Below are 18,740 nucleotides of genomic sequence, written 5' to 3'. Positions count from 1 at the left end.
AAGACTCTACCTTGAAAAACCAAAATCATTCATATATATATATAATAATGATGTCCTTTATAGTTTCCCTAATTTCTAAGCAAATTTTTCTTTGAATTCTATTTGTATGTTTTGTTTTCTTACTGTACTATTCCTTGTACTTGAGGACCCATCATTTCTACTGACTATCTCCCCAGTAGAATGCTAGTACGTAGAGTCTGTTCACTGCTATATTTTCAGTGTCTAGAACACAGGCAGGTACACAGCATTTGCTCAATAAATACTTGGAGGTGGCTGGCTGGGCAAACATTCAGGAATTATGTGTGGTCTAAGACCTACTGACTCATGAAGAACAGAACTGCCTAGGCTCAAAGCCTGTTTTCAAAGGAGGTGTTCATCCCATGTTATTAGTAAACAAGTGACCACTGGGCAAGAAACATCCATGAGCAAGAATAACTCAGAAGCCATGAAAGCACCTGAAGTGTCCATTCTATGTGGGGATCAGGAAAGAAAAGCAGCAAAAGCACCTGAAAATGAGCTGCCCGCCCCCGCTGGCAAGTCAGGACACACAGAAGCACTGCTACTTACTTATTGGCTCTCATGCCTTCCCGCCGGGTGGCCAAGCCCTCTGCCACTAGTGACTCTGCAATGTTTTCTCCGTTAGTATCTGAGAAAGAGAAAAGGGAATCAACCACGAGGCAAACCAGTCAAACCTGCCCCTGCTAGCTCAGCTCCCCAGTGCGTGGACCACTGGCACGCTCACTTTTCAAGGGGTGTGATGTGGTGAGGAAGCAGACTAAGATGCTGGCCTGGACTTCTCAGAAAACCTCTCCTCCCAAAACATCTGGCCTCTAGAACCCAAAGGTCTACCAGTAATCTACTTAGGACTTTGTTTCTAATTTTCTAGAGTATCAACCAGACCTCAGGTAACCTCAGAAACCACAGGAGACTGACCAGAAAGCAAGAGACACATAGTCAACCCAGGAGAGCAGAGAAGTGGCCAAAGGAGCAGAGGCCCGATCCTCATACAAATCCAGCCTCTTAATGACTTAGCTAAGATCCCCAAGCACTCTAATGTAACCCTTCTGCAGTGGGGACAGCACTTAACCCAATGGGTTCTTGTGAGAATTAAATAATCTGTGTAAATCACCAAGCACAGTGCCACACTGGCAGCAGGAATTATAGCAAGCTTGTCTCCTTAACTTGTCTGACTGGATGGACACAGTCATTTAGAACTGTCTACCACACCAAGAAAGTCCAATTCCTCTCCATGATGTCACAGTCTCTACTCCAGGGGGACACCAACATAGGCTACACGGCTTGAGAAAGACCGTCGACTGCTCTAAGAGGTATACTAAGAGAAGCAGGGCTGGACATCAAAACTGGCACGGAGCAGCCACCGGGACAGGGAAGAAAAATGGAGTAAACATAAAATGTAACCTGATTATATTCTATCCAGGTACTTGAGATATTAATTGCCTTGCCACACTACTGAAGAACTGTTTGGTTTGGGATACTCTCCTAAATCTTTGCTTGTCAGCTGAAATGATAACAGGGACATCTATGAGGCAATCACTGCATAAAAATCTTGAATATGGCAGAAAACATGCTCCCAGATAAACTGAAATACAGTAGTCGAACCGATAGGTAATGTCAGCACAGAATAATTCTGTAAGAGTTATATTCACTACGCTACATATCAACTTTCTCTAAACTAACAAGTGCATATCCACATGGGTGTGCATGTGCACATAAAAGTACACACACTCAACTAAATGTCTTGCTATTAGAATGCCCGAATTTTCACATAGATTATATAGATCTTTTATTACTAAGCAAAGTTGAAGTGAATATTTATACAAAACAACACAACTCTCAGGTCCTGTGCTTGGACATGGAACTGACCTGTTCCACTGGGGTTTCAGGCTTGACTAATATTAATAAAGATTCAACTGATTCCTTCAAAGCAACAATTGTCTCAGGGTGGAAGGTTAAACCAAAGGATTCAACTATTAAGAAAACATTGAACACTGAGATACCAAGAGGTCAGAAAGTGGGAAAGAATGAAGCTCGGAAGCCAACAAAATGAGTAGCCAAAGAACCAGCTAGTCAGCACCACATCTGACAGCTTTCAGAAAACTTGGCACAGAGCTCTTTGAAATGCCCCCCTTTTAAAAGGTGAGTACTGGGTTGGGCATGGTGTTGTACAACTTTAATCCCAGCTCTTGGAGGGTGGGTTGGTTTAATCCAGGTGTCCCCATAAACTTAGGTGTTTTGAATGTTATGTCCCCAGCTGGTAGCAATTTGCAAATGAGATCCTCCTGGAGTTGGTGTATTGTTGGGGGCAGGCTTACATGTGTGATAACCAACTTCCCCCCTGACAATGGTTGGCACACTCTCCTGTTGCTACTGTCTACCTTATGTTGGCCAGGAGGTGATGGCCACCCTCTGCTCATACCATTGTTTTTCCCTGCCATCATAGAGCTTCTCCTCAAGTCTTTAATCCAAAATAAACCCTTTCCTCCCAAAAGCTGCTATTGGTCAGATGGTTCCTGCCATCAATGCAAACCTGACTGCAACAGTAAAATTGATAACACAGGAATGGGGTCATTACTACTAGACACCTGGCTGTGTGGCTTTTAGCCCTTTGGAGCTAGAAGAAATGTGCAAAGATTTGAAACCATAGCCTTAGAGATGACTTGCAGTGCTGTAAGTACAGCTTCATGGACTATTCTGGTCAGAGCTGAAAGAACTGAATGCAGTAAGAACTATGGACTGTGAGGTTTGGTTTAGGAGGATGAGAAAGAGCTTTGCCTGGACTGGGCTAGAAGCAGTTTGGGTGAGAGGCCTGCTGTTATGCCCACATCCTGAGACCTTGTACAGGGCTGCCTTGTATAGCAATGGACTGGTGTGAGCAGAGGGATATGGCACAAGAAAGAAAAAAAAAAGGAAATCTTTGGGCTGAAACTGCTGCCCTTTCAGCAACAATTGTTTGAGAAATTACAACCATTGAGATTGGGCCAGCTGCTCTGCACTGGACCATCAAGAATAATGCAGACTCTTATGTAGGGGCTTGAATGCTGAAGAAGTGTCCTCTTCTTCAAATTCTGCTTTATTCCCCTCCTGGATTAAAAATTAGTAGCCCTCCTGGGCTGGAGAGATGGCTTAGCGGTTAAGCGCTTGCCTGTGAAGCCTAAGGACCCCGGTTCAAGGCTTGGTTCCCCAGGTCCCACGTTAGCCAGATGCACAAGGGGGCTCACGCGTCTGGAGTTCGTTTGCAGAGGCTGGAAGCCCTGGTGCGCCCATTCTCTCTCTCTCCCTCTATCTGTCTTTCTCTCTGTGTCTGTCGCTCTCAAATAAATAAATAAAAATGCTTTAAAAAAAATTAGTAGCCCTCCTGGTATTATGGAGTATAGCAAATGCAGGAAAGAGAGGGTCATTGAATTTGCAACACAGTTTTGTTTTCTGGAAATGGCCATGGGAAGTGTAAAGCAGGCTTGCTGGATTATCTGAACGGAGGCCCAGTGGAGCCATGAGGATGAACCGTGGGTTGCAGTGGGGACCCAATGGAAATGCCAGGACTATGGGATGGCTGCCAAGGAGAGGTGCCAGCACTGAATGAAGTTTTCAGGAACTATGAGTAGCCTAGCTGGAGAGGTAGAATTGGAATTCCAGAGACTCATCACTGGTTAGAATAATTGGACTTGGAGGCTTGTCACAGGTTAGAATTGTCAGAAGTGGAGCTACAGAGTTTCATGTTGGCGCTGTTTGTTTTAACTCTTTTATTGAAGAGATGGCTTACTGATTAAGGCACTGCCTGCAAAGCCAAAAGACCCAGGTTGATTCCCCAAGACCCATGTAAGCCAGATGCACAAGGTGGCGCATGCATCTGTAGTTTGTAGTAGCTAAAAGTCCTGGTGCACCCATTCTGTCACTATTTGCCCCTTCCTTCCTTCCTTCCTTCCTTCCTTCCTTCCTTCCTTCCTTCCTTCCTTCCTTCCTTCCTCCCTCCCTCCCTCTCTCCCTCCCTCCCTCTCTCTCTCTCTCTCTGAAATAAATAAATTTTTAAAAAATTAAAGGTGTGAGCTACCTTCCCCAGCTTAAAAAAAAAAAGACTAAACTTGTATTGGTTCTTTGCTATGCTCAATGCCATCTTTTACATTGTGAATTTTTTTTTCTGTGCCATTTTGGAGTTGTTGTTGTTGTTTGTTTTGGTATTATAGCTCAGTTAAAAAGACCTTAGACTATGGGGATGTTTGAACATCACTGGAATTGATAAAAAACTATGGGGACTTTTAAAGCTGGATGAATATATTGCATCTTACATTATGGATGGTTATCTGTTTATGGGGGCCAGGGGAGGTATGTGTGGGTTTCATTCAGGTACCCCCATAAACTTATGTGTTGTGAATGCTATGTCCCCAGCTGGTGGCAATTTGGGAACTGGATCCTCCTGAAGGTGGTGTATTGTTTGAGGTAGGCTTATGGATATGATAGCCAGCATCCCTTTTCTAGTGTTTGACATAGTCTCATGTTGCGGTTGTTTACCTTATGTTGGCTATGGGATGATATCTGTCCTCTGCTCATGTCATTGTTTTCCCCTGCCATCATGGAGCTTCCCTGGAATCTGTAAGCCAAAATAAGTCCTACCCTCCCACAAGCCGTTCTTGGTCAGATGTTTCTGGAACAATTTGAAACTAATTACACCAGAGGTCAAAGTAGGAGGATCACTGTGAGTTGGGAGGCCAGCCTGGGATTATATAGTGAATTCCAAGTCAGCCTACCTCAAGAAAAAATAAGAGAGAGAGAGAGAGAGAGAGAGAGAGAGAGAGAGAGAGCGAGCGAGCAGGGGGAATTCTGAGCAGTGCTTGCTTGTAAAGCCCAACCTATGTAAAGCCAGATGCACAACAACGGTACATGTGTCTGGAGTTCATTTACAGCAGTAGGAAGCCCTGTAATACCCATTCTTCTCTTTCTCAATCTCTCTCGTAATCTTTCTCAAATAACTAATTAAATGTGTTTTAAAAATACAATGAGTTCTGAATATGTGGTGGTTAGTTTGACTGTATTTAAACATTTTTTTAACTTTATTTTTATTTATTTATTTGAGAGAGGGGAGAGAGAGAATGGGTGCTCCAGGAACTGCAGACACACGCGCCTCCTTGTGCATCTGGCTTATGTGAGTCCTGGGGAACTGAACTGAGGTCCTTTGGATTTATAGGCAAACGCCTCAACCACTAAACCATCTATCCAGCCCAATTTGACTGGATTTAGAACCACCTATGGGACACACCTCTAAGTGTATCTCGAAGGAGTGGCCAGTGTGGGTTCACAGGCGAGAAGACCCACCCTACAGCTGGGAGCAACATCTCCTGGGCTGCAGTCCAGGGCTAAATGAAGGGGAAGGAGAAAGCAAGGCGTGACTCCACATTCGCTATTCTGTGCACTGTGACTGCACATGAAATGTGGCCGGCAGTCTCACCATCCTGCCTCCACACCTGCCTGTCACCGTGAACCATCCCCTGAAACCAGGATCCAAAGGAGCCTCTCTCCCTTGAGCTGTTTTTCTCAGGCATGTTGTCATAGCAACAAGAAAAGGTAACTAATATATTATGTTTTTTTGAAACGAGAAAAGGATATTCCCTTAGGATGAACTCTCAAAGGAGCCAACAAAATGTGGCAAATAGGCAACTCAGCCATGTACAAGGCAGGACTATTTTGTGCTTGCTATGTGCCAAACATGAATCTGCCAGGAGTGGTGGCATATGCCTGTAGTCCCAGCACTCCACAGGCAGAGGTAGGAGAACTGCCATGAGTTCAAGGCCACCCTGAGACTACATAGTGAATTCCAGGTCAGCCTGGACTAGAGTGAGACCCTACCTCGAAAAACAAACAAAACACATGAATCTGACTAAGCCACAATTGAAGATCTTATGCAGAGCTGGAAGGTGACTATTCTATCTTCAAAAGTCAGACTAGTTAACTCACTTTTTTGTAAACTCTTGATTAACCACAAGTTCTTTTATCCTCAGTAATAAGAAGACATGGAGAGGGCTGGAGAGATGGCTTAACGGTTAAGCGCTTGCCTATGAAGCCTAAGGACCCCGGTTCAAGGCTCGGTTCCCCAGGTCCCACGTTAGCCAGATGCACAAGGGGGCGCACGCATCTGGAGTTCGTTTGCAGAGGTTGGAAGCCCTGGCGCGCCCATTCTCTCTCCCTCTATCTGTCTTTCCCTCTGTGTCTGTCGCTCTCAAATAAATAAATTAAAAAAAAATTTTTTTAAAAAAAAAGAAGACATGGAGGGAAACTGGACAAGATGACCCCAATGTCATTTCCAACTCTCTTTTCTAAAACCTCTACAATTAACTTCAGTCTTAACAGGATGTCATTCGTTTTGCTATTCAATCTTGACTCTTTACCTCTAGCAATGACTACCCAAGCTAAATAGATGAGCAAAACAACTAAATTGCTAAGATATTAGAAAGATTTTCTTTTAATTAAAAAGCTACATGAGGGGCAGGAGAGATGGTTTAGTGGTTAAGGAACTTGCCTGCAAAACCTAAGGACCCAGGTTCGATTCCCAAGTATCCATGTTAAGCCAGATGCACACAATGGTATATCCATCTGGAGTGTATCTACAGTGACTAGAGACTCTGGCATGTCCATTCTTTCTTTCTTTCTTCCTGTCTCTCTCTCCCCCTCCCTCCCTCTCTCCTATCTGCCTCTTTCTCTCACTTTTTCTCTCTCAAATAAATAAATAAAAATACTTAAAAATGGAGCTGGAGAGATGGCTTAGTGGTTGAGACAATGCCTGCAAACCCTAAAGACCCAGGTTTGATTCCCCAGTACTCATATATAGCCAGATGCACAAGATGGTACATGCGTACCACCTAAGCAGTATCCACATAAGCATGTGCTACAAGGTGGTGCATGTGCCTGAAGTTCGTTTGTAGTGGCTAACTCCCCCCAATAAATAAAAATAAAATATACATGTGTGTATATATATATTAACAATTACATGAGCTGGGTGTGGTAGCACATGCCTTTAATTCCAGCAATCAGGAGGCACATGTAGGAGGACTGCCTGGAGTTCAAGATCAGCCTAGCACTACACAGTGAGTTCCAAACCTGCCTCGGCTAGACTGAAAACCTACCTAGAAGGGATAAAAGAATTACATGAAACAAAAAGACAAAATTCTGCCCCAAGCTACATTCTACCAATTCGTTCAGCCCAGTAAAACTTTTTATGCCCTCATTGTACTCTCCTCTACACAATTCACAGAAGACAAGATATTATCTGATGCCCCAAAACAATTGATCTAGCTACAAAAGGTGTATTTACGTGTGGGGGGCGCATGCCTGCACATGCACACACGTGCACACAGTTACTTTTATTCTTTTGAGGTAGGGTTTCACTCTAGCTCAGGTTGACCTGGAATTCACTATATAGTCTCAGGGTAGCCTCGAACTCATGGCAATCCTCCTATCTCTGCCTCCTGATTGCTACGAATAAAGGCACCACCATGCCCAGCAAAATTACTACTTTTTTAACTCTCGAAAACTTACAAATGATAAGGCTGGAGAAATGGCTCAGCAGCTAAGATTACCTGCAAAAGCATAACAACCCAGGTTCGATTTCCCAGTGCCCACGTATAGCCACATGCTGCTGTATAGAGAGGCCCTAGGTGTGCCCATTCTCTCCCCCCCCCTTTTCCTGTCTCCCCTCCCTTTGCAAATAAATAAAACATTTTAAAAAAACTTACAAATAGAGCAAATAGGTAAGGATTAGAGTGAGAAAATCAGAATGCGAATCCCATCTACCCAACTTCAATGCCTGTGTTCCTTTAATTCTATGGCAAACCATGGAACAGATAAAAAAACAAAACAAAACAAAAAACCTACAGGGCAAAAAGATCTTCCTTTGCTAAACAGTTTTCAGGAAGAAAAATCACAAGGTAAAAGAAATGCAGGCTGTAATATAGAAAATCTATACTAAATCAATTAGCCCTCTGACAGAGAAGCACAGAGCCATCAGCCCCATACTGGTGGCCTAAATGAAAGAGGGTGACACTGGGCCACGGACAGCAACACGGAGCCAGGAAGCAGCCTGAAAGTGAAGGCGCAGGGCTGCTGGGGGCGCATGCCCCCCCACCTGCGTGCAGGTGCCCCGCAGCATTTCCAAGGTAGTCTCCGCCAGCCGTCCCCAACCTACAGCCGCCAGAACCTGCACTGCAAGAGAAATACAGTCTGCTCCTCCTTGCTGCCCACCTTTCCCAAGGTAGATCATGCCATACTCTCGTCCCTGGGGAGTCTTGTTTTCTATCGTGAAACAGACTTCCTTCCCGATCAGCTTCTTTCGAAGGAATTCTCGAGCAGGAAATGCCCAGGGCTGAAAGACAAAACGGAAGTGTCAGGAGAGCGGCTCGCTCTAGACTCCAACCAGCGTTCAAGCAACTTTATGCCTTCAATGAAAATGTCCTGCTACCCACCATGTTCTGGCCTTGTGCGGGGCCAAGGAGATAAGAAAGCTACTCACTACATAGGCTGAAAGCTTAAAGGCCCCATAAAAAGGCAGGTCCAGTAGTTGCTTTAACTATCACAGTACTCAGAACTTTCCAGACACTGGCAAAAACACTTTTCCCATCACTGTTCAGTTACAGCTTACTCCGGCAATAATATTTGCCAACGTTTTTATTACACTTACCATGTGTCAGCCAGGGCTCTAACTGTTTTCTATATATCAACCCATTCCCTGAAATGGGAAGCCCAGGCTCTGGAACACCTAGGCAGCGGAACATCATAAATAACAGCTACAACCTCCATTTGTTTGCCTCTTTCCAGTTTACAAAGCACTTTCCCTAAAACCAGCTTGAGGCATGGCTGCAATGGAGACAAGGTTTCAGTGCTATTACTATTTGGGAGTGAATCACTACTCAAGAAGAGACTTATTTATCTCACTTCTGGCATCTTTTAAAACACAGTAGGGGGCTAGAGAGATGGCTTAGTGGTTAAGGGGCTTGCCTACAAAGTCTAAGGACCCAGAGTCAATTCCCTAGTACTACCCTAAGCCAGATGCACATGGTGGTGCATGCCTCTGGAGTTTGTTTACAGTGGCTAGAGGCCCTGGTACGGCCATTCTCTCCCCCCATCCTTTCTTCTAAATAAATAAAAATAAAATTTTTTAAAAAGAGGTGGGCTAAGGGGATGGTTTAGCGGTTAGGGCATTTGCCTGCAAAGCCAAAGGACCCAGGTTCAATTCCCCAGGACCCGTTAGCCAGATGCACAAGGGGGTGCATGTGTCTGGAGTTCGTTTGCAGTGGCTAAAAGCCCTGGCATGCCCATTCTCTCCCCATTCCCTCCCTCATTCCCTCTCTCTCCCTCTCTCTCTCATAAATAAATAAAAATGAAAATTTTTTTAAAAGAGTTGGGGTGGAGGGATGGCTTAGCAGTGAAGGCATTTGCCTGCAAAACCAAAGGACCCAGGTTCAATTCCCCAGAACCCATGTTAGCCAGATACACAGGGGGGCACAGGCATCTGGAGTTCATTTGCAGTGGCTGGAGGCTCTGGAGCGCTCTTTCTCTCACTCTCTCTCTCCCTCTTCCTCTGTCAAATAAATCAAAAGAAAAAAGAAAGAGAGTAGTAAAGGTTAAGAGGAACTGGGCCCAAAATGATTCTTCTATTTCTGCTTTGATCTGAAATCTTTAAAAACCCCAAACTCTTGGGAAGACACCAGTGACAGCTTTGGTACAAATCACCTTAAGACATGGTGATTCTTCCCTTTATCCATTCAGAACACAGACATAAGCAGGAAGCTACACAGACCCACAGTGGGAAGTAGAGTATCCCTGTGATCAAGGTAATGAACAAAGGGGTGGTCTTGCTCACCCCATGCCATCACACCTTGTGTGTGTTCAGACAAAGGAAACAGCCAGAGGAGCCCCTGCTAGGTTTAGCTCAGGGACCACAGTTACCTTAGACAAGAGCCTTAACCACTGAGCCATCTCTCCAGACAAGGAGCACATGGTTCCCACTTCAAAGTTAAAATATAGGAGCCGGATGTGGTGGCACACACCTTTAATCCCAGCACTTGGGGAGCAGAGGTAGGAGGATCACCAAGAGTTCAAGGGCACTCTGAAATTACATAGTGAATTGCAGGTCAGCCTCAGCTAGAGCAAGATCCTACCTCAAAAAAAAAAAATGGGGGGGGAGGGGCGCTGGAGAGATGGCTTAGCAGTTAAGGTGCAGGCCTGCGAAGCCTAAGGACCCAGGTTCAATTCTCCAGGTCTTACTCGAGCCATATGCACATGGTGACACATGCATCTGGAGTTTGTTTGCAGTGGATAGAGGTGCTGGTGTGCCCATTCTCCTCCCCCCCCCATCTCTAATAAATAAATTAATCTTTTTTAAAAAAGTTAAAGTGTAAAAGAGATGGGATGATGGCTCAGGAGTTAGAGGCACATGCTGACAAAGCCTGTCAACCTAGATTCAATTCCCAAGCCACCTACATAAGCTGACTGCAAAATGTCACGCAAGTGTCTTGTGTTTGTTTACAGTAGCAAGAAACCCTAGCACACTCATAAACACACACATATGCATGTGCATGCACACACACATGCAAATTAAAAAAGTATAAAAGGAGTTTCCCTTCTTACAATTAAAATATGTATGCAGCCAGGTATGGTGGTGGCACGCCTTTAATCCCAGCACTCAGGAGGCAGAGGTGGAGGTATCACTGTGAGTTCAAAGTCAGCCTGGGACAATAGAGTGAGTTCCAGGTCAGCCTGGGCTACAGTGAAACCCTATCTCAAAAACCCCCTACCCCCAAAAGAGTATGCCTTGCCCACTGTAATCTCTTTAAGTCACAGAACTCAGACTACACATAGTAAAAACAGACCAACCAATTGGTCTGAAAAGGAATACTCTGGTAACTTTTTGGTCTAAGAAAATTATTTCATGCAATCATCCAACAACCTTTTTTGAAAGAAAACTTCCCAGAAGCAATTCAAAGATGCCAAGTCTACCAACAAGCTGAACTATAGTCATGAAAACACCAAAATGCCAACCACTCAATGACAATAGAGTTCATCACTCATTATGGCCCAGTTTTATTACTCCCCCACCTCTAAAAATAAAGAAATACCACTCATCAAGGAATCTGAGGTCTGATCTAGGACTCCAATTATCAATGGAACATAGAAATGGTACTGAACCAAAAGTACTGAGCCTTCTATATTTTTATGAACTTAGTGGTTGTGGTAATTTGAATAGATGGCCCCCCCCAATAGACTCATGAGTTTAATAAAACTTATAACTTGGATCTCCAGCCCTAAGGAGTGTTTGCAGAGGGCGGGGGATCTGGAAATTCCAGCCTAAAGCTATGCAGAGAGCAGTCTCAGTTCTCCCGGGTTCCTGGAGTGTGCTTGCTAATGGTGCTGGTGGTGGTATTTCTCTGTGTGGACCTGTGCAAGGGGCCAGCTTCTTCCATCATTATGGACCTTCCCCTGGATCTGTAAGTTTCAATAAATCTCATTCCTCCCAGAAACTGTGCCTGGTATAGAAGTCAATTCTAGCAACATAAAGCTGACTACAACAGAACTGGTACAAGAAGTGGGATGTGGTGACACTATGCATCTGACCATGTGGATTTTGGTTTCTTGGAACGGGCATGGACTTAGTACTTGCAATCGAAGATGCCTTCCAGAGCAGTAAGCCAAGTTTTATGGACTATTCTTGTGAGTTTCTAAGTGCAGAGAGAATTATATTTGGAGGCTTTGCTTATGAACTCTCTAAGGGGAAGGAAAGACTGCATAGAACTTTGTTGAAACTGGTCTATTAGCATAAAGGCTGGCTGTGCTCTGCTGCGCAGACCCAAAGAGTTTGATCACGGTTAAATGTGTAATGGACTAATGTGCTTGGCTAAAGGTACAGAACCAAGAAATTTAAGATTTAGAGCTGAGGGCTGAGAAGTATCTCAGTGGTTAAGGCACTTGCCTACAAAACCTGATGACCTGGGTTTAACTCCTCAGTGTCCACATAAAACTGGACACACAAAGTGGCACCTGCATATGGAGTCCATTTGCAGTGGCTATTGGCCTTAGTATAACCATTCTCTCTGTCTCTCTCTCCTCTATCTTCCTCTGCTTACAAATAAATAAATAAATATTTTTTAAAGAATAGCCAGGCATGGCAGCACAAGCCTTTAATCCCAGCACTCGGGAGGCAGAGGTAGAAGGATCGCCATGAGTTCAAGACCATCCTGAGACTACATAGTAAGTTCTAGGTCAGCCTGGGCTAGTGTGAAACCCTACCTCAAAACACCAAAATAAATAAATAAAAATAAAGCAGAAGCTGGGTGTGGTGGTGCACGCCTTTAATCCCAGCACTTGGGAGGCAGAAGTAGGAGGATTGCTGCGGTCACACTGAGATTACATAGTCAGCCTGAGAATGAGAACTACCTTGAAAAACCAAAAAAAAAAAAAAAAAGGGGTGTCCCAACTGCTTTACTTTGAAACAATGCAAAGGAAGCCTAAGGAAAGACTGAATGGTAAAAATGCAAACTCTTTTGAAAGGAGCTGACTAAAAGGAAGGCGCCATCTCTTCAAGGTCATGATTTGTTTCAACTTTAAATAAAGAGTATGCCAGTCGTGGTAGTACATGCTTTTAATCTCAGCACTCATGAGGCAGAGGTAAGAGGGGTGCCATTAGTTTGAGGCCACCCTAAACTAAAGAGTGAATTCCAGGTCAGCCTGGGCTAGAGTGAGACCCAACCTCAAAAAACCACTCACACAAAAAAATATGGCTGTGCCCTGCACACCAGGTATTGGTTTCGGAAACCTGAAAAGAAACAGTGCGGGTCATAACATGCACACAGTTCCAGGAGCTGCTCTTGAGACACAAGTGAGACAGGACATGATGACCCTGATAGGCCAGCAAATCCACTGGAAGATGGACTGTGGATTACAGTGGAGACCCAAGGATACTTAGATGTACCAGGGCTATACAAGGGCTACCATGGAGTGCTGTTGGCATGGCATAGAAGTTTTCCCTGGCTATTCAGCCCAGCTAGAGGGGCAGAAATAGAAAACCTGGAGACTGCCAGTCACTGGTTATAATATCGGACTTGAATTACAGATGTCTGATGTTTGTTTGATGGTTACTGAGGTTGCAATGGTACAGTCTTTCCTTGTTATGCCTTATAGCAGCTGGAAATAGTTACTTTGTGCCTTTATGTATTAAAAGCAGTTAACTTGTTTTGACTTTATAGGACTCACAGCTAAAAAAGCAATCTAAAATCTGAGCTAAGACTTGGATCTTTGGAACTATCTTAAGTTGGTAAAGACCATGGGACCTTTGAATTTAAACTGAACATAATACACAATGTGAGATGGTTATAAATCTATTTGGGACCAGAGATAGAATGTGGTAGTTTGAGTGGGTGTCCCCCAATAAATTCAAGAATTTAATAAAGCTTGTAAGTTAGATCTCCAGCCTGGCTGGAGGAGGTGTCATGATGAGCAGATCTTAGGGTCTAGCCCTAATGAGGGGGATCTGGAATTCCAGCCTAAAGCTATGCAGAAAGCAGTCTCAGTTCTCCTGGGTTCCTGGAGTGTGCTTGCTAATGGTGCTGGTGGTGGTATTTCTCTGTGTGTAGACCTGTGCGAGGAGCCAGCTTCTTCCACCATTATGGACCTTCCCCTGGATCTGTAAGCTTCAGTAAATCCTGTTCCTCCCAGAAACTGTGCCTGGGTTAGAAGTTCTTTCCAAAAAAATAAAACTGACTGCTACAGTGGTCAACTTACTGTAAAAATATGGCCTCACCAGTTGGGCATGGTGGCACACGCCTTTAATCCCAGCACTCAGGACACAAAGGTAAGAGGATCACCATGAGTTCGAGGCCACCCTGAGACTACATAGTGAAATCCAGGTCAGCCTGAGCTAGAGTGAGACCCTACCTCAAAAAACAAAAAAAGAAAAACAGCCTCACTAGCACCATGTTTATGACACAGTCCTAATCACCACATTAATATTCAAAGCTCAGCAACACTGCTCTCTTAAAACTTAGGAACACTCTGATAAAATAAGTCTTCCAAAAGGAAACATGCTTATCAAGGGTGAAAACTCACTTCCTGAGGGTCAGTTCACAAGGAAATACATCTCTAGCCCCTGTGAGAAATCCTCCAGTTTCTACCAACCAGGCAGAAACTCTCTAAACTCTAAGGCTTGCTGAAGGAACACTCCCTTGGGTTCTCAGGTGTTTACAGCTGATCAGTCACTGAGTAATAAGAGAAACCACACTGTAGGCCTTGAAATGAAATACACTTAGCCCTGTGGGGAGGTGGGGGAGGGAGAATCAAGTTTCTGTAATCTTCCAGGTCTTAAGTTGTGTTCTATCCAGAAGTGGGCAAATTCTATTACTGAGGCAATTAGGAGACTCAGAGAACCATATAACCAAGAGTCTGACTTTTACCCCTCACAAGGTCAAGAGAACACTTTGGGAGAGAACCTTGTGGAAGTGAGGCCAGCACTCCATGTGCCCACAAAGGACGACCAGGCAAAAGACAACCTGTCTCAAAACTGTACAAGGCAAATAGAGGAACATCTCTCAAAGCATGTATCAACTATCAGAATGAGCAGGGCACAATGGCTCACAATTATAATCAGCACTGGGGAGGCTCAGTTAAGAGGAACCCCATGAATTCAAGGTCAGCCTGGACTACAGTAAGACCCTACCTCAAAAAATAAAACTATAGCCAGGCTTGGTGGCAACAGCTTTAATCTCAGTCTGTTCAGAATATGTCCCAGAGCTCCATCTAAGCGGCAAGCGGCCTTTTAGTAGCTGAGCCTCAAATCTACATCTTCCTTTTAGGACGCCCAACAGCAGATAAACTGGTGACTTGATCTCCACTCCCAGACTGAAACCAATTAATAATGGCTAAAGTCATGAAACTGAACTTTTTAATTCCCATATTCTCTGCAGTCAGATCCCAAAACCCCAAGCAAAGCAAAAATCTATTGGTACAGACAGGGTCTAATGCTCAACACTTCATGATCCTTCCTCTCTTCCAATCACCCCATGTACCACCTGGAAATGCTGCTCTTCCACCTCTCCCCACCACCCCAATTCTCAAAAGCTCTAGTGACAGGAGGACTGTGAGATTCACTTCTGATTTTCTCATAAAACCAGCATAGAGCTGCACACAGCAGGAGCTCAATTAATCTATGTGAAATAAATATATAATTCTCGCAGTGCCCATCACTGCAGCATCTAGGCTGCCTAGGGTAGCTAGGCAACGCTGGGGATTAGCCTGGAACAGGACAGTGATGTCTGGGGACCTTCAGTTCAGCGGCTTTCTTTGCCACACGACTTAGGGGAGAGTCAGGCACCACTGACAGTAGACAGCAAGGTGGAGGAAAGGGAATAATGCAGTGAAGGATACCCGGCATAGGGACGCAAAGGGAAACAAGTAATTATGTCCTTCATTCTTCCTGAATGTGGAAAAGACTACACAATGCACTCCACATCAACAAAAAGCCCAAAAGGCTGGTGCCACACTGTGCCATCTATCAGCTCCGAGAGAGAACCACTCAGGTTTTCCTCATTGTCCACTTAAGTGTTTATGCACTCCACACCTGTTTTGGGTCACAGGTAACAACAGAAAGCGTTCTTCCCTTTGAAGGGCTCACTGCCCAGCAGAGGAAGATATGTAGCCCATACTCTGGCAGCACAGAGACGGGACGATGAAGGAAGTGTCAGCGTGGCTTCTCACGAGGGCTGTCTTCACAGACAGCAGGCGGCCACCAAGCTGCACAGGCAAGGAGGTGCTCCTAACGGAGGCGCAGCATGAGGCCGGGTAAGAGAAGAGGCACCCTCATGGATGGAGGAGAGCCGAGTGCCGTGTTACACCTGGGCCTGCGCACTCCAGAGGGGCTGTAGGAGGACACTGGAAGTCAAAGCACAAATGGGCTTGTTTTCCGGGCTCAGGTACGTACTCTGTCACAGAAGCAATGAGGAATCAAGGAAGAGTCTTCAAATAGCAACTAGCATGAGCTTGAGTGCAGTGATGTTTCAAAAGAATCTGGGAGCCTCTGGAGAAAAGACCAGAGGGAAGGAGAAGGCAGACAGACTGTACGTCAGTATTCCAAGCACACTAGCATTGATAAATAAGGAGCAATGGCTCTAGAAATGAAATTGCCAACAATGGTTAAGAGAAGATATAAAGGAGGCAGGATACAGGTATGGGAGCAGAATGTGGCAAACAGAGCAAGGGAAATCAACTTCTGATTGGATTACTGCTGGGACCACTGGAACCTTCTGTCAGAGCCGTGTCAAGGGTGTGAGAGGAGGAAGACTAGAGTGTGATGAGGTGAGGAGAGACTAGCTCTCAGGATGGAGATTCAATGACTGTGGGCTGGGGGAGAGTGAATGCTACAAAATACTGCGTATCACAGTAACTGAAGTTACTGGAGAGCTTTGGGGACACCAAGTTACTATGGAAGAGACAGAGTATTAGGCTGTATAACTTACATGGAACTAAGTTCACATGCTATTCTTCCTCAATGGATAGTCTGGCCAGATTCTATTGTCAAGCGACATGGGAGACTGTTATGATAGCTTGGAACAAGTCTTAAGTGGCCTGCCTCCCTGCCCTCGATTCTCACCCCCAAAACAGGAAAGCAGGAAATTAAAATACAAGCCTTCTTTCTTAGAGGCTGCCCTGCTTCTTCAGGGAAATCAACTTGATCAGTTCCAAGAAGAACCACTCAGAAGCGATCAAGCTGTGACCCGTGTGACTGAAAGGAAGAGAAAGGAATTCAAAGTGTCGGCTTGCCCACTTGACTAGCACCCCAAGACTGAAAAGTGCTGAGATATGATCTTAGTACTTGCTGTAGCACATCAGTAGTGATTACCACACCTAACACCTACTAAGTACTTTACAATACGCAAGCACTTTGCGGTTCCATATTTAATCTTCCCTGAAGAACTCTGATGTAGACAGTATTACGTTATTCCTGATGCTTGTGGTTACTGACAGAGGAACAATGAGAAAGAACTGATTTTAATCTCGTTAATCATTACTCCCAGAATCTATCCAATTGCTGTTGCTAGAATAATTGTAGGTGATTTTTTCTGTATTTCTATTATCTATAATGTTGCCTTAACTTTAAGAAGTCCTATGATAAAGATGGAAAAATCCAAATGCTTTCCTTAATGCCCTTGCCGGGCATGGTGATGCACGCCTTTAATCCCAGTATCCAGGAGACAGAGGAAGGTGGATTGCAGTGAGTTCAAGGCCAGCCTGAAACTACATAGTGAATTCAAAGTCAGCCTGGGATAGATCAAGACCCTACCTCAAAAAAAGAAATTGAAAACACAGGGCTGGAGAGATGGCTTAGCAGTTAAGGCGTTTGCCTGCAAAGCCAAAGGACCCAGGTTCAATCCCCCAGGACCCACATTAGCCAGATGTACAAAGGGGCACACGCTTCTGGAGTTCGTCTGCAGTGGTTAGAGGCCCTGGCATGCTCCCCCCTCTTTTTCTGTCAAATAAATAAAAATAAAGTAGTATTTAAAAAAAAAAAAAAAAAAGCTGGGCGTGGTGGTGCACGCCTTTAATCCCAGCACTGAGAGGCAGAGATAGGAGGATCACTGTGAGTTCGAGGCCACCCTGAGACTCCATAGTGAATTCCAGGTCAGCCTGCGCTAGAGCCCTGGCGTGCCCATTCTCTCCCTCTGTGTGTGTGTGTCTTTCTCTCTGTGTCACACTCAAATAAATAAATAAAAATGAACAACAACAAAAAAAAAAATTCATGGGGTTGGAGAGATGGCTTGCCTTTGCCTGTAAAGCCTAACGACCCAGGTTTGATTCCTCAGAACCAACATAAAGCCAGATGCACAAAGTGGCATGTATCTCTGGAGTTCGTCTGCAATGGCCAGAGGCCCTGGCGTAAATTCATGTTTACATAAAATTTTAGTTTTATGAAATTCAGACACTTTTAGGGGGAGTCATGGATCCCTAATTAAGCAGCTGTAATATAGGGTGTATCACTTAAGAATTTTTATTTTTATTTATGAAAATGTTAAATATCTCTGAAGGACACTAATAGTAGCAGTTGCCTCCATGGAAAGTACTAGATTTTTTCCGAGCTCTTCCACAAACCAGGATGAGTTGACATCTAAAAAGGCTACAAAGGAAATACTTTCAGTTTATTCACAACAAGTGAGCAGCCAATTGGGATTGTGGCTAAGGCAGTAAAGTATAGGGGGAGATGCCAGCCACAGGGAGGAGGTGGGGGGAGGGTTACATCCAGCATCATCAGTCCTACGACATAAAAGTACTTCACCATGAACAGAAAAGAGAACACATCAAAGTCACATCCACGAAGAGGGCAGGCCTGCCTCTTCAGTCTGCAGCCTCAGAAAGGCCTTGGGTAGCACCTACCTCATCGGGGGTGTCTTTTGCATCAGGCTGTGTGGCAGCAGCCCTGCGGGCGAGATTTCCAGCACGGATGTTGCTGAGGTTGATCTGCCTCTCGGGAGGAGGACCACCGCGGGGCTGCCCCCGGACAATGATGGCACACCCTGACAGGACCTGAACAGGAAGGGGTGGGGGAGAAAATTAGTGGCCTGAACATAGTATCTCCAAATGTACGTTGTACATCAAATGTATTCCTAGCATCTGAGGCAGTACCTCATACCCTAGCGGCCCTCAAATATCTGCTGAATGGCTAAAAGGACAGAATTGCCTTCAGTTGTGTAAGAGAC

At 44.7% G+C, this 18,740-nt stretch overlaps 1 protein-coding gene across 1 annotated transcript in view; it reads right to left on the bottom strand.

Moving 5' to 3' along the window:
• Positions 1 to 18,740, bottom strand: part of Snd1 (staphylococcal nuclease and tudor domain containing 1) — a 485,819-nt gene that overhangs the window by 419,610 nt on the left and 47,469 nt on the right. Inside the window, exons 2-4 of the mRNA XM_004658615.2 lie at positions 18,418 to 18,567; positions 8,248 to 8,368; positions 568 to 646 (exon numbers count right to left, since the gene is read on the bottom strand). Of these exons, the coding sequence (XP_004658672.1) occupies positions 568 to 646; positions 8,248 to 8,368; positions 18,418 to 18,567 (350 nt within the window). The remainder of the gene's footprint in view (positions 1 to 567; positions 647 to 8,247; positions 8,369 to 18,417; positions 18,568 to 18,740) is intronic.

The sequence above is a fragment of the Jaculus jaculus genome, chromosome 10 (genome assembly GCF_020740685.1).
Source record: "Jaculus jaculus isolate mJacJac1 chromosome 10, mJacJac1.mat.Y.cur, whole genome shotgun sequence".
Classification (NCBI taxonomy): Eukaryota; Metazoa; Chordata; class Mammalia; order Rodentia; family Dipodidae; genus Jaculus; species Jaculus jaculus.
This window is presented reverse-complemented; position numbering and strand designations above follow the sequence as displayed.